The sequence below is a fragment of the Talpa europaea genome, assembly GCF_964194135.1.
Source record: "Talpa europaea genome assembly, chromosome: X".
Taxonomy (NCBI): domain Eukaryota; kingdom Metazoa; phylum Chordata; class Mammalia; order Eulipotyphla; family Talpidae; genus Talpa; species Talpa europaea.
In genome coordinates this window covers 30,493,492-30,516,283 of record NC_140081.1, presented here as the reverse complement: position 1 = coordinate 30,516,283, position 22,792 = coordinate 30,493,492, and the positions used below count along the sequence as shown (strand labels likewise).

At 41.7% G+C, this 22,792-nt stretch overlaps 1 protein-coding gene across 2 annotated transcripts in view; it reads left to right on the top strand.

The window, feature by feature from the left end:
* SLC9A7 (solute carrier family 9 member A7) overlaps positions 1-22,792 on the top strand; it is a gene marked incomplete at its 5' end in the record, with an annotated part of 131,496 nt that overhangs the window by 94,624 nt on the left and 14,080 nt on the right. For both annotated transcript variants that reach the window (XM_084259148.1, XM_084259147.1), the window contains 3 exons: positions 7,031-7,090; positions 12,206-12,269; positions 20,294-20,376. In XM_084259148.1, coding sequence (XP_084115274.1) covers positions 7,031-7,090; positions 12,206-12,269; positions 20,294-20,376 — 207 coding nt within the window. The remainder of the gene's footprint in view (positions 1-7,030; positions 7,091-12,205; positions 12,270-20,293; positions 20,377-22,792) is intronic.

Sequence of the window (22,792 nt, the reverse complement as noted above, 5' to 3'; positions counted from 1 at the left end):
CCAGAAATAAAAAGAGGTAATTAGAGTTCTGTTCTAGGAGGAAACCATATGCTGTGTCTCTTCTTGTTGGCGTGCACAGGAGACGTGATGCTTCCTGCATAACCATTGTTTGTTGCAGCACCACGGATATCCCCTACCTTTGGTTTTGCAGCTGTGTCACGATGGAGGGCCACTGACCTGAGTTGTGGAGGGGAGTCAAGAGGCCCACAGCCTGTCTCTGGCTCTGGTTTAAGACAGGCCCCTCATATTTTGGGTCTGTTTCTCTCAGTGTTAAAATGAAGCTGCTCTTGTCAGATTTTTCCAGGTCTCTTAAAATCTGAGGGTGCATTCTACACTATTGGAGGTGCTCTCACCCTCTGCCTGGATTTCAGGTCTGCCTAGGGCATACATAACAGGAACCAGAAGACTCTTGGTCGTGCCTTACATAGATGTGAGGAAGAATTCTCTGGAAAGCCACAAGGTGGCAATGTTTTTTTCCTTCCTCTGCTGGCTTTCAGTTCATATTCACTTTTCAAAGAAGGTAGACTGTGGAGGATGAACAGCTGCAGGGCTAATCTAGCTGGGAGGAATGAAAACAAACAAAGGGTAGGTGATCATCTTTGGAGCCAGGGAGAAAACTGGAATTTGAGAGAATTGTCCTTCCAATCTAGGACTTTTGTACGGATGGTAGGCAGGGATTCCTGGCTTTGAGCCCAGCCAGCGGCACTATTTGTGTCTTAGCCTCACATCCAGGTGGGTCTACAAGAGCTGAGTACAGCTTATCAGTGACAGTCATGTTCCATCTAACCCATGCCACAGGTGTTGTTTGAGACACCACACATAATGTTACGATAATCCTTATAGCCTTCCTATAAGGGAGCTACAAACTAACATCTTTATTTTAGAGTTGGGGAAACTGAGGCACAGAGCAATAACTTGTCCACGGTCACAAAGCTTTAAGTGGACAAGTTGGCACTTGAACCCAGGCAGTCTTGTTCAGAGTTCACACTCCTCACCACTGTGCTTTACCACCTTTGAAGAAGGCTTGTGTTAGGGACAGTTTTATGTTGTAAAATTTGGGATGATTAGAATTTCAAATTCCTGGCATGAATCTCAAGACTTGCATTAAGGAAAACAATTCATTCTTGGGAATAGAAACCCAAAGAAGAAAGTTTACAGACTTTTGGCTTTAAACTTGTGACATAGCATGGTACCATCTATGGTCTGTGTAGCAGAATGAAAGCAAGAAAAGGGCTTTACCCTGAGCACACTTGAGAATCTTTGCATTCAGTGACCTCTGTGACTATTTCCTGTTCCTATTTATCTGTCACCTAGTAGATGCCCTGCACATTGAGAGCCTTTTTAAATCATGTTTGTTTTTCATGCTTTGTTATAAGTCCTTTTCCGTTCCTCCCTCGATCCCCAACATATACAGGATCAAATAATTTTCCACTGAGAAGAGTTGACTCATGACATTTTATACTTCTTTTTAAAAACTGAGCCATTAAAAAACAGTCCTATGCAGAGCTGAAAGCATGGGCAGCACAAACGCTGTGTATGTATGAATATAATGTTATGTAATAATTGACTTGTGAAAATGTTGCTATAATAAATCGTACTTAGAACATTGCAGCAACTACATAGCAAGGGGTTAGGAAATGACCGTGTGTTTGTGAGATCCAGCTTCTCTACCGCACTGACAGCATTTCATGTTGTTATCATTTCAGCTATTCTGACAGGTGTGTGGGATCCCTCATTGTAGTCTTCATTTTCATTTCTCTCATGCTAATGATGTTGAACATCTCTTTATGTACCTCTGTGCCATTCATTATCTTGGATGAAATATGTTCAAGTCTTACATCCATTTTCTAATTGGATTGTTTGGGGTTTTTTAATTGAGTTTTGATAGTTATTCTAGATTGTAGTCTTTTGTCAGATAAGTGGCTTACAAATATTTTCTCTGGTCTGTAGCTTTTTTTTTAAATTTGTTTATTTATTTATACAAGCACTGGGTACAGTCAGAAGTGCGGGAGGGTGAGAGAATTCACCAGAGCCAGAGTGGGGAGCAGAGCAGGCAGAAGGGCCGAAGTACACTGCTGAGGGGAGCAGCGGGCGGCAGGAGAGGTCTGCGCGCCATGTGGGACCCTCCTCCTGTGGCCGGGGAGCAGCCGGGGATCAAACCGGCGCTGCAGAGGCCGCGGGCAGCTTCGCAACCCAGGGCTCAACCGCTGCGCCACCGGGGAGGCCCTGTTCTGTAGCTTTTTAAAAAATTCCTTTTAGAATTTGTCAGAGCAGAAGTTTTCATTTTAATGAATTACAAGTTATTTTTTTTTTCTTTTGTGGATTGTGCTTTTGATGGCATGTCTAAGGACATTTCAAGCCCAAGGTCCTAAAGATTTTCTTGTAAAAGTTTATAAGTTTTACACTTTACCTTTAGGTCTGTGCTCCATTTGAGTCAATATTAATATAGGATGTGTGATTTAGCTTGGAGTTTCGTTATTTGCCTATGGCTTTCTAGTTGTTCCAGAACATTTTCCTAAAAAGATTAACCTGGGCCTCCCTGGTGGCTCAGGAGGTTGAGCGCAGCACTGTGGAGCTGTCCGCAGCCTCTGCAGTGCCGATTTGATCCCCGTCGGCCTCGGAGCGACCCACATGGAAGCAGACCCCTCCTGTCTCGCCCGCTGCTCCCCTCAGCAGTGCCTTTCGTCAATCTGCCTGTTCTGTTCCCCCCTCTGTCTCTGGTGAATCCTCTCACCCTCCCATGCATCTGGCCTGTGCTCCGGCTCTTGTATAAATAAAAAATAAATCTTAAAAAAAATAAAGAAAAAAGATTATCCTAACCCCATTGAACTACATTTTCTCCTTTGCCAAAAATCAGTTGACTGTACATGTGTGGGTCTGTTTCTACTCTGCTCCATTGATTTATGTATTTGTCTCTCCACCAGCACCCAGTGCCCTGATAACTTCAGAGTGAGACTTGGCATCAGGTAGAGCAAGTGCTCCCACTTTATTCTTTTTCAAAATTGTGATGGCTATTCTAGTTCCCTTTCATGTGCATTTTAGAATAAACATGTCTGTAGCTGAAAAAAAATCTTGCTGGGATTTTCATAGGAATTGGGTTAAACTTAGGGAAAATTGATATTTTTACTCTGTTGAGTCTGCCAATGCATAAACATGGCATGTTTCTCCATTTATTCAGATCTTTGGTTTTGTTAATTAGTGTTTTATAGCTTTCAGCATACAGTACCTGTATGGGTTTGGCTAGATTTACATTTAAGTATGTCTTCTTTTTTGAGCAATTGTAAATATTATTTTGCCTTTAATTTCAGTTTCCGTGTGTTCAGTGTTAGGATATAGAAATACAATTGCATTTTGATGCTAATCTTGTATGCTGTGTCTTTGCTAAACTCTCACTTATTAGTTCTAGGCATGTTTTTGGTTTTGAGATGCTTTGGGATTTTCTACATACATATACTGTCGGGTCATTTGCAAATAGAGATAGTTTTATTTCTCCCTTTTCAATCAGTGGTCCTTTTATTGCCTTTTCTTTACCTATTGCTCTGGCTAGGACTTTCAGTAATATGTTGAATAAGGTGATTTGAGTGAACATCCTTGTCTTGTTCCCAACCTTAATGGAAAAACATCCAGCCTTCACTAGTAAGCATGATGTTAGCTGTAGGGGTTTTATAACTTTTATCATCAAGTTGAAGAAATTCCTATTTATTGCTAGCTTTCTGAGAATTTTTTATAATAAGCATGTTGAATTTTGTCAGATGCTTTTTTTCTGGCTCACTTGACATGATCGTATGATTTTCTTCTTGTTTAGTTTGTTAATATGGTTTAGCTAATTAATTTTCAAATGTTGAACCAGACTTGCTTCTCTAAAATAAGCCCCAGTTGGCTATAATGTAAATGTTTGTGTATTGCTGAATTCTAATAGCTAGTATTTTGTTAAAAAAAATTGTGTCTGTGTTCATGAATGATATTGGTATGTAGTTTCCTTTTTGTGCTTTTTTTTTATATCATAGGTCTCTCAAAATGAATTGGTTCATGTTCCCTATTCTTCTGTTTTTTAGTAGATATTGTGTAGAGATGGGATAAATTGTTAGAAGAATTTGTGAATTCTCCAGTGAAAGTGTATTGTCTTGGAAGAAGCCAATTTTTAAAGTAGTTATAGGTCTTACTAAGATTATCTATTTGATATTGGGTGAGTTTGGTAGGTGATTTATGAAGTTGGTCCATTTCATCTAAGTTGTTAGTTTATGTTATTTGTAGTATTACCTTATTCTTTTGATGTCTGTGAAATCTATAGTGATAAACCCTGTTTCATTCCTGATAATTGGTAATTTGTATGTTCTTTTTATCTTTGGTCTTGCTAGAGGTTTGTAAAGTATATTGATTTTTTTCAAAGAACTAGCTTTTTATTTCCTTGATTTTTCTATTTTTGTTTTCATTGTTTTCTGCTCCTATCTTTAATATTTTCTTCTTTTTGACCTACTGTACCTAGATAGCACAATGAAGCAAAGTGTGCCACTGATAAAAGTACATATGGTGTCAATTCATTGTATTTTTCCAGATGTGTATAAATCGCGGTAATGTAAGTATAGAAAATGACATTTATAGAGATGACATAAAAAGAAATTCCTTCTGAGATAAGGTAATGAGACCAGTTGGTTTTTCTGGTGTTACTTAATTGTCATGAATCGTTTTTGTGAGCCAGTTCTTATTCTAAATTGATTGAGAAACCCCCTGAAGGTCAGTGTGGTATTATGACCTCTGCAACTTCACCTCTGTCACTACTTGTTCCTTTTTACCCCAGGTGGCTGACAGAGGCCCTGATGAGCTAGCTGCTAAAGGGCTGCTCAGGAGTCAGAAGCAAGGGGAGTTCACTGTAAATAATTAGGAGTTGGCTGTGATTTTCCTGTGGCTAATTTCAAATCTATATATAAAATAAAAATGAATATAATCACATATCCAAAACCAGGTCACACTGCTTTCCAGAAATTCAACTTATTTTTATGAATTGGCATTTTGTGATTGGAATTTTAAAACATAATGGCAAAATGCTGAAGTTGTTTTCTGTTAATGTACACACCTATTTTTCTCCTCATCTCTTGAACAAGTATTAGTCACAGAGGACATCATTTAGGCAACTTTAAAAAAGTGATCATGGGATTACTTCAGCAGATGAGCCTTATGTGTGTCCTGAGAACATTTCAGCACCAAGGTGGCTGTCCTTGTAGCTACCCCAGCTAAGAGCAACACTCGCATGAAGTGATGGTGATGGTGGGTGGGCCCTGTGCGTGGGGTGGGGGGGGTAACCTTCACTCCCCAGGGTGCAGTAATGCAATTAAGGACAAATAAGGACACTTTGCTCAGTATAATCCTATTAGATTGAGAATTTATGATAAAACTCTTTGTAAGATAACAAAGGAAGAAGCTCTGAGCTTTTTATGTAATTGAATTTGTAACTGGATATTTTAAGAGTTTAAAGATACCACCTTATAATCAAAGGCAGTATCCTGTAGCGTGAAAAGCTGGGGCTCTGGGGTATAATAGCATCAGTTGTGACCTTGGTTCCACCATTTTCTACCTTTGTGATCTTGGGCAACTTATTTAACCTCTCTAACTCGGTTTCCTCACTGATCAAATGGGGATGACAATAGTGTGAATATAAAATGTGATAATAAATAAGTGTGGTAAAGTATTCTCTCACCTCTATCTGGCACATGGTAATTAAGCATTTAGTATACTTTAGCAATTATACTATTGTCACTCATCATAGCATTACTAGCTACTATTACTACTATTATTACTAGTGAGTCTTACATTGAAAGAACCAGCTTGCTTTGCTGGAATGTTACAATTTTTTTTATACTATGGTAATATCAAGAGTCCGATTTCAGTCACATTTAGAAGATGTGACTAATTAAAAGTACTACCCTAAGAAGTATCACATTCTCATTTGTTTATTTCAGAGAATATTAGTAGCTTGAGAATTCAAGCATTGTCTAACATGGTGTTTCTCTACCTCTTTCATTATCACACCCCTAAGAGCCTTTAAAAATGTTTTTCCCAATTACTTCTCCCAGTGAAATTTTAATACCACATAACTAGCTATCTGTTTATATAGTATGGTGCTTTAGAGGACTACAAAGTACTATAATATTGCCATTTTTTTTATGCTCACAGAACCAATTTCACTTCCGTGGCAACAGTATCACCCCCCACTGAGAATAGTGATTCTGTGCAGTGGTTTCCAATCAAGGTCAAGTTTGGCCCCCAGGGGACATTTGGCAGAGTCTAGAGACATTTTTGGTTGCCTCAACTGGGTGAGGGCATTGTTACTGGTATCTTATCAAAATGTCAACAGTACCAAGGTTGTAAAACTTCTCTTAGTGTGATGGTGAAGTTCAAATGCACGCCGAATAATCTAGCATTTATTAAGGAAGGTGAAAATGGACCATGTCAATTCTAAGGCCATGAGGTAAAGAAAATAGCAGAAGTTCTGTTCATGACCTTGATGTTGAACTCATGGACAGCATGGTTTGCTTGTCTAGAAAAATAAGGCCATCTTTGTCTTCATAAGTGTTGTTGCCATTTTCAGTAACATGGTGCTTTTTTGCTCTTTCTGTCAAATATGTATTAAAAATGTATAAATACTTCAAATATGTGTTTAATAACAACTTTGTGTTGTCAGTTTTTTATATACATGTGTCTAGCTTTATGAAACAAATGGATTCCTGAAAAATTGTGTATATTTTCCATGAGTTGAATTTATTCCTCACATTTCATTACATAATATCCTGAGAGGTTTGTCTTCATTCCTAACTGATCCTCATCTAACCTGGCTTTCTAACATTGTTGCTTTAAATTTAAATTTAGCAGCCTCTCTGGGTTTTAGAGAATGGGGACAGTTTAAGAGAGAATACCGATTGACGTTTAAAGTAAGATGGCCTGTCTTTGATGGATGTGATCCAGGTCATGGCCCAGAGCTCCTGGCACCCCTGTTATCCCCATCACACTCATGTTCCCTTCTTCTGCTGCCCAGAGTTGGCGTCGAGGAGCCCTCTGAAGAGGACCAGAGTGAACACCGCTGGCAGTACTTCAGGTGACACAAGGGCATCCTCAGAAACAAATTAACCAGGCCCGACTTTTCTTTCTAACCTGAGGTGTTTCTCTCTCTGCTGTCTGTCTGTACCTTCCTGTGCGTGCCGATCCTCTACCCCCTTTTGTAAAATCATAATTGGTCAGGTCAAATTGAATCATTCCTCCCCTCTCTCTGGGTTGATCATGACACTGGTATCTGAGCTTGAGTCTCCTTTCCCTGCATTTCTGACAGTGTGTTCTCCCCACCAAAGCTGGGCTTGGTGAGTGCTTCCTTTTTGTACACCTGAGCTTAGTGTTCGGAGAAGACCATTTTCAGAGCCATGGATTCTTTTTTCATAAAATCCCCATTATGACCTATTGCACAGGCCTTATAATTCATAAAGAGAACTGGAATCTTCTATTTCAGCCATGATGGGGTTATAGCTTACAGCATCTTTTTGAGTATGTAGTTGTAAACTTTATACTTTTAAAAATCACAGGATAGACTCCTCTAATGCAATGTGTTTCTCAATACCATTCAAGTTTGTGATATGACTGTGTTTCAAAGAAAGACAATATTAGGTGATCAGAGTAAAGATTTTCTCCTTTCCTTTCTGTGTCTTGACTCAGCATGCTTTCTCTCTGATTCTCAGTGCTGATACGGTAAATCAAAATAGACTTGAATTCTGTTCTTGACATTGTAAATGTATTTCACTTGGAGGCCTGGAAAGAAAGCAGTGATACCTGTCGTGAGACATGGATCGTGATGATACTATTATCAGGCCCCTGATCTGCGTACTTTAATGACAGGCATAAAATTAACCAAAGGATTTGCAGTCCCTGGGTTCAGACCTTTTCTACTGTTTAAATTGTGTGTGTATGCTTACATGTACGTGCGTGTAAGCACACACACACCCCACACACACACACAGAGTTAGAGAGGTCATTTAGGAGAGCTGATTTTAGGTACTGTTAAGTTGCAGAGCAAAACATTCCTTTGAAATATCCTTCCTTTAAGAAAGATAGTCCTTCAGGTAAAGTGCAAGTTATTACACTTGGGACATGAGTGAATTCAGATTATGGTCTCGTGGTTAAGGTTTACACTTCGGAAATTTCTGAGATTTCAGTGCATTTTATATGGTGCTTATTCAATATATACATATTACTATACCAGAAGGGAAATTATGTGTTTTCTATATTTTTTTATTCCAGAAGGAGCCTATCAGTTTGCTTCATTTTCTCTTTTAACCTAGAATCTCATTTAAAATCTGGAACAGTCATCTCCCCTATTTTGTCAGGTATGATATTGAGGGTTTCGTTATTTTTTAAGTCTTCAGGATAGTTGTCTGAATTTCCAACATTCTGAATTTTTCTGATTTATTTTCCTCATGACTAGAAATAATCATTTTTCCAAAAGTACTGTACAAGTGATGTTGTAGATTTCTTGCTGCATAGTGTAAGGTGGTACATACTGTCAGACTGTCCTTTTATTGGTGAGTTTAATTTTGATCACTTAGCTCTCTCTAGTATAACTGACAAGTAATCTGTAGAGTGATCCTTTGATATCCTATGAGTATCCAGATACCCAACAGCCTTTTACCCATTTGTAAAATCATCCACTGATATCCTTACTTGAAATAATTATGCTAAGAATAGAAAATGATGATTTTCTAATTCTGTCATGCTTTTCATGGTTACACGTCTGCCTCACAACTTTTATTTGTAAAGAAGAGCTTTCAGAGTGTTTTAAATTTTATTTTACAAACTGATGAAGGGAGGCTCTCTCCATTATTTAAATAATCAGTTTAAGCTAAGTTTTACTTAATATCTGTGGGGCAAGGAGTTGTGTCTTCACAAGGTCCCAGGAGGAATCTTGGGTGTTGTTACTGAGAAATTCTAGTGACATTGCAGGACTTGATTAAAATAGTCAAAGCCTAGTCTTTATAAGCAGTTCTTTTTTTTATTATTTGTTGTATTTTTTATTTAAATATTTTATTTTATATAATTCTTACATCTTTTTTCATCTTTGTACAATGTATACATTTTCATTTTGGTTATATTCCCCATACAATTGCACCCCCCCCAGTTATTTGGACTCTAGTCCTTCCTTTCCCTACCCCTCCCTCCCCCCCCCATAAGCAGTTCTTATTAAAAATAATTTATTTTAGCTCTTGTTAAACAATTTTTCCCCTGATCATAGAGATTATTTAGAATAATGGAGGGGCCTAAATTCCATTTGGCAGCTCTTACTGTATTCAACACTCACATCATTGTAGCACAGCACAGGCAGAAGCCTTTTCTTCCACCCATGTGTGGGCTTCTTAGTTCATCTGGGCTGATAAAGTCAATTTGTTTTATCTTTGCTAACATGAAGCCATAGACAAAGGCTTATATGACTGCTTCAAAATTCACTGTATAGGAAGGAGAGATTATTAGTGGCATATCTGAACTGGCCATGCTGCACTTTATGCCCTTCAGATCATATAATCTCATTACTGCTGCCTCCGCAATAGCCTGTCTGGGACTTGGCTGAGGCCTGCCATGGCTCCTGGGGTTCTGGTAGGCAGTCTAGCAGGTGCTGGGGTTATGGGTGCTTTGCCCCCTCTGAAGTTGCACTGGGAGGCTCATCTCAGTAATTCCATCTGGCATGAAGTAGCCTTGTGCTACTATGGGATCCCCAGAACAAGGCCTAATATTGGATCCCTAGCTGTTGCTCACAGAACCACCCTATAGAGGACTTTCCCTATGTAATATACATTAAGAGACTCTAAAAACAGTGAGGGTTCAAGATCAGCAGTTCACAATTCAGTATGTGACTTTCCCTTACCACTTTGCATACTTCAGGTGCACTGAGACTCTAGTGTGACTTTTGTGGGCAGCTCTGGGCCTCCTGAATTGGATGAATTGCCTGTTGAAAATCTGTGAGATTTGTTGCTCAGTGTCTTCAAGTAATGTCCAGTTGAGAGGATATGCCACCAGCCCCAGAAACCTCTGCCTGGAAGTAGCTTTAGACACATAGAAGTCTGTCTAGTTTACTAGAAAGATCCCACCAAGGATCTTTGATTTAACTAAATATTTGTGGTTTTTTGTTTAAACTAAGTGTTCAAAAAAGTGCCTGGCATAGGAGGCACTTAATAAATATTTGTGGGATACAGGAATTTGTTTTGTGGTTTTAAATTTTGCTTTCAGCAAACTGTGGTAGGTGTTCGTTTTCCTTCTGTATCTCCACTTTCCAGGGCAGGCAGCATGGATTGGTTATTGACAAGCCTGGAATAAGGCAGAGTAGAAGTTGAGTTTGAGAGAGGGGGGTGTGTCTGTGTTGTGTCCTATTCCCTTTCTGATTAGTCTGTTTTCTCAAGAAATGGCGTGGATATCACAGGTGGGGAAGAAGGAGGGAGAGAAGGGAAAGCAACGTACATGGGGCTTTGTGCATCTGCTGACCGCTCATTGGGGTTAATGCCCTGGAACTGGACTGCAAATACAGTCTCGCGTCAAGACCATTGGGTGCCTCTCCTCAGGCTCAAATCAGATATGCTGAAAGCTGTGTTCTCAGTTTACCTTTTCTGATATTGTCACTGTCTGTCTGGTGATTCCTTCAGCAACTCACTCAAGAATGCAGTGGGGACTCGAGACACTGATTGGAAGCAAGAGCAGCAGGGTTTAGTGTACACAATAAAGGTAGACCCAGAGACAGAGCTCCAGGGAGTCCCCTTCTAAAAGAAGTGACTCCCCAGTCAAAGCCTTAGCCTGGTTTTTTTTGTTTTGTTTATAGAGTGCATGGTCTTTTGGCAAGAAGCAAGCAAGGCAATGTGACAACTGGGTGATTTCCTTCTTGTATGTTCAGGACAGTATTTCTCTGATGCCTGTGCAGTTGCTGTACATACCTCATCATATGTCAAATGCCCAGAGAATGGGGGCCAAATCCCACCCAGAGCCAGGGATTTTTAATATTATAAAGAGTCCTTGGCTACAATGGGTCACTTTCGCCGTTTTGCACATGCCTTGTGATGCTGCTACTCTAACCAGTTTGGGCCCAGGGTCCTGCAGCATCTTCCTTCTAACCACAACAAGACTTGATAAGCTGTACAGATAACTCAAGAAGGCTTATGTTGTGAAAAAGGTTATTGATAGAAAACAGTGGGTCAAAGAAATTTATGGTAGGAGCTTTCCATTCCTGTATCAGTATCACACTACTCCTGTGTCAGTACCATTCATTCTTTCCAATGCTGGAGGGAGTGAGGGATGGAGAGAATTGTCCTGACATCTTTGTTTTCTCCCTAATTGCCTCATGTTATCCTTGTCATCAGTGTCACAGTTATCTGCCCCAGAACGAGGAAGGTACAGAGACAAAGAATTAATAGATACATCGAGAAACATTTGTATGTTACTAAATTGGGGGACCACCTAGTGCTTTTATGGAATTTGTTGTAGGTGGATTTTGCTGCATTGCTTTCTCTTTCTGTCTTCCATTGTTGATCTCAAAGTGTCAGTTCTCAGATTGCCTCTACTGAGGGAAGACATGGGGGCAGCAGGATAAAAAGTTAATGAAATGCATGTTAAAGTATTTAGAGCAAGTGTATTGATATCTGCAACTTTATTTGAATTCATCTAAAAAATAAGAGAGATGATAGGTGAATAGACATGTGATATAGAACATATAAGAGAAGGTTAGTGGTAGAATCTGGTTGGGGCATATATGGGATTCATCATCAATTCTTTCAACACTTCCCTGGATATATGAAAAATGTCATAACAAAAAGTTCGGGAAATAAAAACAAACCAGGGCAGGAGTGAGAAAGCAGCAGAGAAGAAAAAGGGTACAGTGGAATACACCTTTTTATAACGGGGACCATCTGGTACAGGAAGGCAGATGGACAGTTTCCAGCTGGCATTGCTCCCCAGAGACCTCGCTTAAGGTGTAAACACACAGGATTTATTGCCTCTGCCCCCAGGATCTGATGTGGGTTACAACCTCTTTCTCACAACTTTTGCATGGCAGCTTCTCTTCTGTAACTAAGCACTGCTTCCACTTTGAGAAGACAGTCAGCCTCTTGGCTACTCGCAGCCGGAGTGGGTGCCATGGTCCAAGCTAATACTCTCCATTTTTCTCCTTGTCTTTCTCCCTGGTGACTTACAGAGTCGGTGTTGACCCAGATCAAGACCCACCACCCAACAACGACAGCTTTCAAGTCTTACAGGGGGTAAGTCACAAGACCTGCTTCTTCCCAGGAAAGACATTAAAATATCTGACATTCGTGGAGCATTTACTGTATACTAGGCACTTTGTGTGGATTCCCTCGTGGTGATCTTAACAGCCAGCTTATGAGGTAGGTGCTGTTACACCATTTTACAGATTAGAAGCTGAAGTTTGAGAGCTTAAGTGAGTCATCTGCGGTCAGAGAATTAGAAAGTGCTTAAGCCAGGATTTGACCCAAGTCTATATGCTTCAGCAACATATTAAAGGGGTGTGCCGGCCAGTAAGAGTGTTTTAGCTGAGTCCATGACTCCCTACCTCCCAAGAACAGATTTATTGGATACATTGGTGATTGGCTGGCTGTGACTGGTTCTGAGTCTCTCAGGAGAGGGATGTGATCTCACTCTCTAGCCTAGGAAATCTGAGGAAGAGAGGAGAGACGGGGCCTCCCTGGTGGTCCAAAGGATTAAGCACCACACTATGACACAATCCTCAGCCTCTGCAGCACAAGTTCTATCCCCGGCTGGCCAGGGAGCTACCCACATGGCACAGCAGACCTCTCCTAACTTGCCCGCTGCTCCCCTCAGCAGTGTATTTCGTCAGTCTGCCTGTTCTGTTCCCTGTTCTGTCTCTGGTGAATCCTCTCACCCTCTGCATCTCTGGCCTGTACCCTAGCTTTTATATGCATAAATAAATAAATCTTTAAAAAAGAGAGAGAGAGAGGAGAGACATTGGGGGATCGCAGTCCCTCTAGTTCCTCCAGCACCCGGGATCCTCCACCGCTCTCTACGTTCCCCTCCTGCCCAGCAGTATAGAGCAGCAGCCCTCAGCTGCTCAGACACTGAAGGTCACAGCAAGGCTACCAAGCTAAGGCTTGAGCAGGGCAGTGGCGGCAGTGACAGACTGGAGCAAATGGGGGGGAGGAGGGGTGCTGTCAGGGCAGGGAGTAGAAGAGCCCTGTGGCGGCATCTGGAGCGGGAACAGTTTTAAGACGCTATTGCAGTAGAGACCAGCAGGAGGAGGGGAGCGTATGTGGACCCAGGGTTTTGCCAACTGCTCCAGTTCCTACTGCGGCATAACAAACTGCCCTGAGTGTAGGGAAGTGAATAGCACTTTCTTGTAGATTCTCTACATCAGGAATTTGGAAAGGGCATAGTTGGGGTGGCTTGCTTTTATTCCATAAAGAAGGCTAGAGGTATCTTGAGACAGGGGATTGGAATCATCCAGAGGCCCATGACCCCCATGTTGGGCACCTGGGTTGGGATGACACAAGACTAGAGCAGCCAACTGGAAGGCCTCCTGGTGGCTTCTTTGTGGGCTATGGAACTCTCAGATGGTGGCTCAGGGTTCCAAAAGCCAGTGCCCCGTAAGCCACGTGGGAGCTGCATGGCCCTTTCAGACCTCCCCTTGGAAATCTCCCGGCATCCTGGCTGTGCCCCTGTTGGTTACAGTTGAGTTGTTCTGGTCAGACCAGATTTAATGGGAAGGCATAGAGACCATATCTCTGGATAGGAAAAGTGTCAACAAGTGGGACATTTGTTTTAAAGTTGCCTGTCTCCCCTGTTGTGGGTCTGGTGGGATGATTCTGCCTCCAGGTTTTGTTCCTTCCCGGACTGCATTTCCTGGGCAAGAAAGGGGAATTATGACAGCAGCAGAAATTTGTTACTAGTCGATTATTATTTGGTCTTGGGAGTCAAGAACCATGTTCCATTTTGAACACCCAGCGCTGTGCACAGGGCTGGCTTGGGCTGGCTCACGGAGCGCTCCATAGACATCTACTGCTTGGATGGGGAGTGACAGGAGCAATAGTGCTTTACTGACCCGTGCTTTGTTACCCCTGAAGCTATGTCGGGTATTTCTTTTTCTTCCAGTCATCTTTGAATTGCACTCATCATTGTGCTTAATCCTTGATCCAGTCTACATATTTTGGATTACATAAGATCATCTGAATGATTCCCCCTACCAAATCTTGGAGTATGTGGTGCAGTGCAGAGCCCGGGGAGGGAGAGTGCTTCTGATTTTTTTATCTTTGAGGGTGGTCAAAGCCTGATAAAACATTGGTATGATACCCTTAAGGGACACAAAGCCACAACCTCCAAAAGCTCTGGACATTTTGGGAAGAGTTTTCAATGAGCTTCATTGGAAACTAACCCACTCTAATGGTGCTCCAGAAGATGTTTGAGATCATATTAGAATTGGCCTTTGTGCCAGTTGGAAACAGGCAGCTTCATTGAGAAGTTCTTTTTGAAAAGTTGCTGTTTAACTCTAGCTTTGATTAAAGACTTTAGAGAATCGGGGTTCAGGAAATCTGCACCTAAAAGCTAATTTAGAGTATAACTGATTGGGGGATCTTGAAACACACCCTGAGAAAAGCTGGGTGGAAAGCATGTTGGATGCCTTTATTTCCCTAACATGAAAATGAGGGCTCTTAGGGTATCACGGCCCTACTCCAAAGCATCCTTCATAGAACTGCATCCAGTCAAGATTACTTAGGGAAGAAAAGAGACTGATTCCAGCAGAATAGCCAGGTTTTGGAGGGATTTTATCTTGGCAGTTCTGGACCAAGCACCTCCAGCCCTTGTGCTGGTTTCCATTACTCCTGCCTCTGGACTTAAGCATCTGTAAAAGGAATGCATAAAATGGGTTGGCTGGTTTCAGGTAGCTGAACTTACTATGTATCTCATAAAACATGCACATGGAGACACAGGCTTATCACTAGATTCAGTAGCAAGCGTACTATCAATTTTCCATGGAAGTATTTACAAAAGCAGTGAATCCTGAGTGCTCAGGGTGACAGCAGTGCCTTTAGTGTATGCAGTGACATTGAAGATAGTGCCCTCCTGTCCCAGGATGGGGTGAGCTTCAGAAACCTGCCTTGGAAGGACCTGGAGGGGTCAATTCAGTGTTGCTGATGGCCCTTGACTTTGCTGCATCCTTGCTGGCACCCTATTGGCTGCCTCTCTGGGATCTGTGTCACGACTTCCACTTAACCTCCCTCCTCTCAAGCCACACACAGTCAGTCACGCAGAGGGCCCTCAGTGTCAGGCCCATTGGCATTTCGAAAGTCTTCAAGATTGCTCTCAGACTGGGGAAAATAGGTGACCTTCAAGATTGGTTCTCCAGGACAAGTTCATTAAGATGACTCATGGCCTGTGCAGAAAGGGCTTTATTTCTCCAACTCCTCCTGGCCTGACATTCCAGGGCCAGTGAGCCACTCACAGCAAAGCTCGGAGCACTCAGTTGTCATGTAGAACAGAGAACAAATGGACTTCTCAGTTTTTTGGGTGAAACCCTGGGTTTTTGCAGTTTCCCCTGAAATGGATCCAGGTCACATGGTCAGCGTTGTCATGCAACTGAAATCAGAGGTGGGGAAAGTCCAGATGTTTGTTCCCCATTGGAAGAGAAAGGGCAGTTCTCTTTACCTCATTTTCTAAATCATCTTCCTAAAAACAAACAAAAAAGTGATACTCTGTGGGAAGGCATTGCTTTATAGCAAACATAATTTTCCCCACTGGCTCTAAAAGCCCGGGCTTATAAACAGAGTCAGAGCTACGGAGCTACAGAGTATTAGCTCTTGTGGGCCAAGGAAAGGAGCTGTTGGCTACAACTTCTGACTTCATGTGAGGGAAGTACAAGGATATTGCAGGCAGACTTCAGCTTCATGTCCCTGGCAAGTTTGACTCATTCGAACAAAACAAAACAAAAAACTCAGTTGCTTTGTTTCTGGGGAGGTCTTGGTGACTTTGCAACCAAAACAAAAACAAGCTCAGCTGGAGGTTAGCTGCCTGGGCAAGTGGGTGGCCTCCCACCCCATTCAAGGGGGGCATTTCATGCCAGACACTGCTGAGATTTATGTTGGCCGGACATGCAGACACAGCATTCACTTCCTTCCCCAAGTTTACAGAAGAGCACTCACTGATGAGGCCGCTTTGGAGTAGCAAGGAGCAGGACTCTGAATTTACCCCAGCTTTATTATCTCAGCGGGACAAGGTCACAAGCAGGATATGAGTGGAATGTGGAGGAAGGGAAACGTGCGTGTGTGTGTTCAAATGTCAACTGTTTATAGTGCACTGACATACAACTTTCTGGGCAAATCAAATTTCTTTTGGTCTTCAAGGTTTTCCTCCAGCCTGACATCTGATACCAGTCCCTTTAATCTTTAACTTCACGCAGTTACTGAAGTGCCTTTCTGCAAACTACTACTCTTTGACCACCATGTCCCGCCGTGATTTTGCTCTCGTTGCCTCCGTTGGCCCCCAATTTCCCTTTCTGCTATTCTCTCTTTTCTTAGAAATTCAAAATTGACATTAATGTACTTGTATATTTGACAAGTGTTTGCGAGCACCTGTTCACTTTCAGACATCCTTTCAGGTTCTGGGAATACGTCCGCAAGCCAGACATGAATCTGTCCTTAAGGGCTCAGTGACCGTGTGCTGTAGGGTAAGGGTGGAGTGTGGTGGAGGCCAGATCTTGGAGGGCCTTGTCTGCTTTCCGCTACGCACAGTGCTGTCCTTGCTGCTGTGAGGGCTGCATGCACTGGCAGCCTGTGCGTCACCAGAGAGCCTGTTGCGAACGTACACTCTCAGGCCCCATCTAGACCTCCCCGCCGCAATCAGCATTTACACTGTAACTGGGTCTGGGGTAGGATGTGCACTTTACAGTTTGAGAAGACCTGGCGCCGGCAACGTGGAACTCATGACTCACTGTTTGTAACTCTTTCTGAAAAATCTTAGTCCCATCATCCTAGAGAAATTAGAAAAGGTCCAAGTCAGGTTGCATCGTTGATTCACTCTTTGGCTCTGTGTTAGTTTTTTCATGGCTGCTGTAAGACATTGCCACAAGTTTAGCAACTTAGAACAGCTCAGTATTGAATACCATTCGGTAGTTCCAAAGTCTGGTGGACTCTACTGGACTTGCTGCTCAGGTCTTCGAAGGCTGAAATCAAGGTGTTGGCAGGGTTGAGCCCTGCAGAAGTTCCTTCCTAGCTCTTTCAGATTGATGGTAGAATTCAAGTCTGTGTGGCTGTAGGACTGACCTGTTTACTTACTAGCCATTGGCTCCGGGCCAAGCTCAGCTCCTAGAAGCCACCTGCATTTCCAGGCTGATGGCCCCTCCACCTTCAAAGCCAGCAACAGTGAGTAGAGTCTCTGTCACACTTTGAATCTCCCCTGCCTCTGCTTGAATCTCTCTGACTCTTTTACTCTCCTTATCCACTTTTAAGGGCCCATGAGATGATGGGCCCACCTGCAAAACTTTTCAAGTCCATCTGCAAAGTCCCTTTTGGCCTGTAATGTCACATACCTACAGCCCCCAGTCCCCAGGGACTGGGGTGTAGAAATCTGCCTACTGCATGCTCCATGAAGAAAAAAGAAAGCTGTTCTCATTAGTATGACCTTAACTTAAAAAAAAGTCTTTTAGCCATAAGAATGGAATGAAATATTACTTTACCCAGAAATCAGATGATTTAGTTCTAGAAAACTATTTCAAAAAAAACAGGACCTTTTGCCACTCCTCAGTTCTTTAATCTGCTTCCTTTTTCTTTGTCACATAAGTTACTATATATGTATCTGTCTTCACTTCTGAAAATGTGTCTCTTGAGGGGCATGGCAGGGTCTTGTTCCTCTTTATGTTCCCAGCACCCAGGATGGTGCCTGGCACACAGTAGGTGTTTCATTGTTTTATGTTCCCCAAAATGTTGATAAGCAGAGTTGGTGGTATTTACTTTCTTAAAGGGGATTCCCTATTAATAATGTCAGTAAAAGGTTTTAAAATCTCCAGATAATTCATAAAAACAGAGTAGGATGGACTACAAGGGGCTGTGGCGGGGAGAGGGTTGGGGGGGAACTGGGGAGATATTTGAATACACACTTGCAACTAGTAGATGACAGATTCTGGAGATCTGATGCACAGCATGGTGATTATTGTCAATAATGCCATATTATAAACTACAAAGTTGCTAACAGATGATATCTTAATTGTTCTCACCAGAACGAAATGATAATTATGTGACATGATAGAGGTGTTAGCTAGTGTGACGGTTGTAATCATATTGCATTACATATATAAATGTTTCAGGCCAGTGCATTGTATACCTTAAACTTTGGTGGTGTTAGATGTCAATTATATCTCAATTTAAAAAATAAAATTTAAAAAGTCCCTTATGTAAAAAGTCACACAAGATAGCTTAGAGGGTGTTAATGGGCTAGATATTCCTAAAGCACATGCTTGAAATTTTATATCCATTCTATGGAAATTAATAATATAAGTTCTTTTTTTTTTTAAATAGAAGCATGTTTTATTTATTTATTTATTTGTTTTATTTTTTTGTTTGTGTTTGTTTATACATGCACTGGGTACAGTCAGAAGCACGGGAGGGTGAGAGAATTCACCAGAGCCAGAGCAGGGAGCAGAGCAGGCAGAAGGACCGAAGTACACTGCTGAGGGGAGCAGTGGGCGGCAGGAGAGGTCTGCGCGCCATGTGGGACCCTCCTCCGGTGGCCGGCGAGCGGCCGGGGATCGAACCGGCGCTGCAGAGGCTGCGGGCAGCTTCGCAACCCAGCGCTCAACCGCTGCGCCACCTGGGAGGCCCAATAATATAAGTTCTTATTATGTGCCAGACAGTATGCTAAATATTTCACAAATACTTAATCAGCACAAAAAATTAACATAGCTAATAATAATGACAGTCAATATTTGTTGAATGCTTACCATGTAACACTCTCCTAAGTGCTTTAAATGAAAACAGTATGCCTCCTAATGCCCTTTTGAGATACGTAATTCTTAATATCTCCATTATACAGATGAGGTTGCTGAAGCACAGAATATCTAGGCAGATTGCCCAGAGCCATACAGCAAGATAAGGACCCAGATAGGAGGAGACCCAGGTGGTCTGTTGTCAGAGCTTGTGATGTTCATATCTATACCTCTTGGAAGATTCTGTAGCCTTTGAAACAGTTCTCAAAGAAGCTGACCTTGTGCACAACCTTGGGAAATGAATAGGGATCTGTCAAATAGGTGTTGTGTGTGGGAGAAGGTGAGAGTAAGGTAGGGTGCCCTAGGCCCTAGGAGCAGTCTGAGCTACATGCATGGGGGTGTGGACCTAACTGGTGGGAATGCATGTTTGGGATGGGTTGGAGAGAGAGCAAGTCCCCACTTTCTCTGCGGGCAGCTCTTGAATGGAAATCCAAGGGGCAGCAAATGCAGCCGGGACAGGGGCCTGCCCATTGTAGGGCCAGCTTGCTCAGCCCTGTGCTCTTCAGATCCCAGAGGAAGGGCTTCTCGCTTGTCTGCGGTGGCAGCCCAAGTCACGCTGTATGTGAAGTAGTGGTTGATTGCTTTCTGGGTCAGCTTAAAATATGAGTCCTGTTACCCTCCCTTATTTCCCCAAAGCCACACTGCACATCTAAGTTCCTGTACCTAATCATGCTTCTGGCACCGCCTCTTTCACAAACGTGCACTTTTCATTTTCCCTGAATTTACCCCTGGTAACCTTTTAGGTTCTATAACTCAGTTTTCCCTTTCCCACTCCCCTTACCTTCCTATAGCTGGGAGGCCAGCATTGCCAGGGACTGTGGGGAATCCTTGGCTGGTTGGGGAGGAAACTCAGCCATGTGTGGTTTCCCCAGGCAGCTTCCGAGGGCCTGGAAGGTTGGTTTTACAGCTTTCTTTAATATTCTCTATAAATCCTTTTTTGGGGCTTGTTGGGATCTAGACTATTTTAGGGTAATTAATCTGATGAAAGGCACTGTGAGGAAAATTATAATAAGAATGCCCAAAGAAATTTTGTATATGTTGAGTTGGTCTGCCTGCAGATGTAATCAAGCCTTTTTACTTTTTACTTTGGGGATTGATTTCCCTTTTGGATTTATTCTCTTTCTTCTAAAATATTACTTCCCAGGATACTTTTGAAACTGGTAACATGGATTGTGTGACTCTGAGCTCAAAATCTCTACAAATCATGATTCAGAAAGAAACTGTTCCCCTCACATCCTCTTTCTATAACTAAGCATCTGTCCTCTCATTTATTCCTAGGATGGTCCAGATTCTGCCAGAGGAAACCGGACAAAGCAGGAGAGTGCGTGGCTCTTCAGGCTGTGGTACAGCTTTGACCACAAGTATCCTTTGAAGGGGCCTCCCTGGTGTTTGTGAAACACCAGTGATGAAATCCTCTTGTTGAGTTGTCCATGGATGACTTCTAATGAGTAAGGAAAGATGTATGCTTGGTACATGGATAATCAGTTCTCTCTTGGGATGCAAGTAATGATCATTCAACCACAGGAAGTCCTGGTGAACATCTCTCTGGCCAAAATAAATATTTGTACATCATTAAGGTGGTCCACCCACAGCCTGCTAGACTCGTGTGGACCTTTGGAGCTTTTTGTGCCTGTGTTGTAAATTACTTAAAATTACACAGTGAACCATGTTGTGGTGAGTAAGGGAAGTGGATTGGCAGTTAATCCATGCAGGGAGGATGATTCCTATTGGATAAATTTGTTTAAATCTGATCTAGGGCTTATGTGAGCTGATCCTGGCTTAACTGGGACTCATCCAGGGCAGACTCTGTTCTAATAGATTCACTTGGTTCCAAGTGAAAATTAAAAACCAAAAAGTTAAAACATGTTTCTTTCAGTTGACATAGTGATCAAATGGGCAGGTAGCTTTATATACTTGTGAAGACTTTGAAAATGTTTATAAATTGTTATTGAAGTATAAGATAAATGTACAGTATAAGATAAATGTACACAAATCATTAGCACTCAGTAAATTATCACAGAGTAAACACACTCATTTAACACCAAAACAGGTCAGGAAACATAAAGTTACTAGTTTCCTTTAGGTCATAACTACTATGGTTGCTCTTCCCCAAATCTAATCTCTCTCCTGATTTCTAGCAACACTTAGTAGTTTTACCTGTTGCTGAACTGAAGTATACCTATTTTAGTGTCTAGTTAATTTGACATGACATCATTTGTGTGATCCACCCACATTGTTGCAAATATTCTTGCTGTGAAGTATTGCATGGTATTACTGTACTGTAGCTCATTTGTCTGCCTACTGTTGATGACCATGTGGATTGTTTCTAATTTGGAGCTGCTATGAAAAATACTGCTAGAAACATTCTTGTGCATGGCTTTTGGTGCATGTATACGTACATTTTCCCCCCATAATCAGAAAAGTGCAGATAATTCCATTTTATTTTATTTTTTAAAATAATTTGTTTCACATACATTTTTTTGTTGGGAATATACCCAGGAGTCAAATTTCTGGATCATAGGTTCTACTTTGTGCAGAACAATTTTGCAAAATGGTGGTACCACTTTACACATTCCCCTCTAGTGTACAAGAGAGTTCCAGTAGCTCGCATCCTTACTGACAGTTGATATTCTCAGGCTTTTTATCCTGGTGGGCTTTTTGCGCTATATTATTGTGGTTTTAATTTGCATTTTTCTGTTGACTAATAAGATTGAGCATCTTTCCATGTTTTTAGTGGTATGTTCCTTTACAAGTGACCTGATCAAATCTCTTGCCCATTTTCTTACTGGGTGTCTGCCTGTTTCCTGCTGATAAGTGAGAGTTCCTTATGTATTCTCGACATGAGTATCTTGCTAATTATATGTGACAAAGATAGCTTCTGCACTTTGTGCCTTGCCTTCTCACTTATTAAGTAGAATCTTGATGTACAAAAAGTCTTAATCCAGTTTACTGATCTTTTCTGTTCAAGTTTGTATTTTTTGTTTCCTATTTTAGAAATTTTTGTCTACCCCAAAGCCATGAAGTTAATTTCCTATGTTTTCTTCTTGAAGTTTTATTATTTATCCTCTATACATCTTTTTTATTTTTTACTTAGTGGCAGAGAGGAGCAATGGAAAAGTATAGCAATAAGTTGAGATGCTCTAGATGAAGTTATTATCCTTCAGAGATGGTATTACTTACCTCTGCTGAGTGGCTAGACTAGGAGCATTAGCAATTCCAGATCATCTTAGTCCAATCTGGAACAAAGCTGATTTGAAACTGGGCTCCGGTTCCTGTGAGGGTTAGTCTGTTTGTCCTTTTTCCTAAGGTTCCCACCTAGAGCCTAAAGTGTTTATGTATTCTTCCTTGGAATGTCCTGGACTCCATTTTTTCTCATAGACACTCCTTTGTGAGCCTGCCAGATGCTCTACTTGGCTTCTCAGGTGCCTTTAGGGAAAATGCAGTTTACCTAGTAAGGAATTCATCTCTTAGGTTTCCTCCTCTCAGATGCTGACCCTCTTCACTGCCTTGGTAGCTTTGATGCCATTAAGGAGAAGATTTTGTTGTGTTTTCTTTTGGCCAGCCTTTCTAGTTCTCAGTGTAAATGATGGTTCATAATACTTTGTTTGCTGTTAACTGAAACAGAACCCACAGGGATTTTTTTAAGCCATTTGAATTTTATCTACCTTGTAATTCTGAATCCATATTACTCACTAGACTTGGAAATGATGTAGAAAAATTAGAGAGATTCCATTGTAGAGTGAAAAAAGGCTAATGTGATAGGAAACTGATACTTAC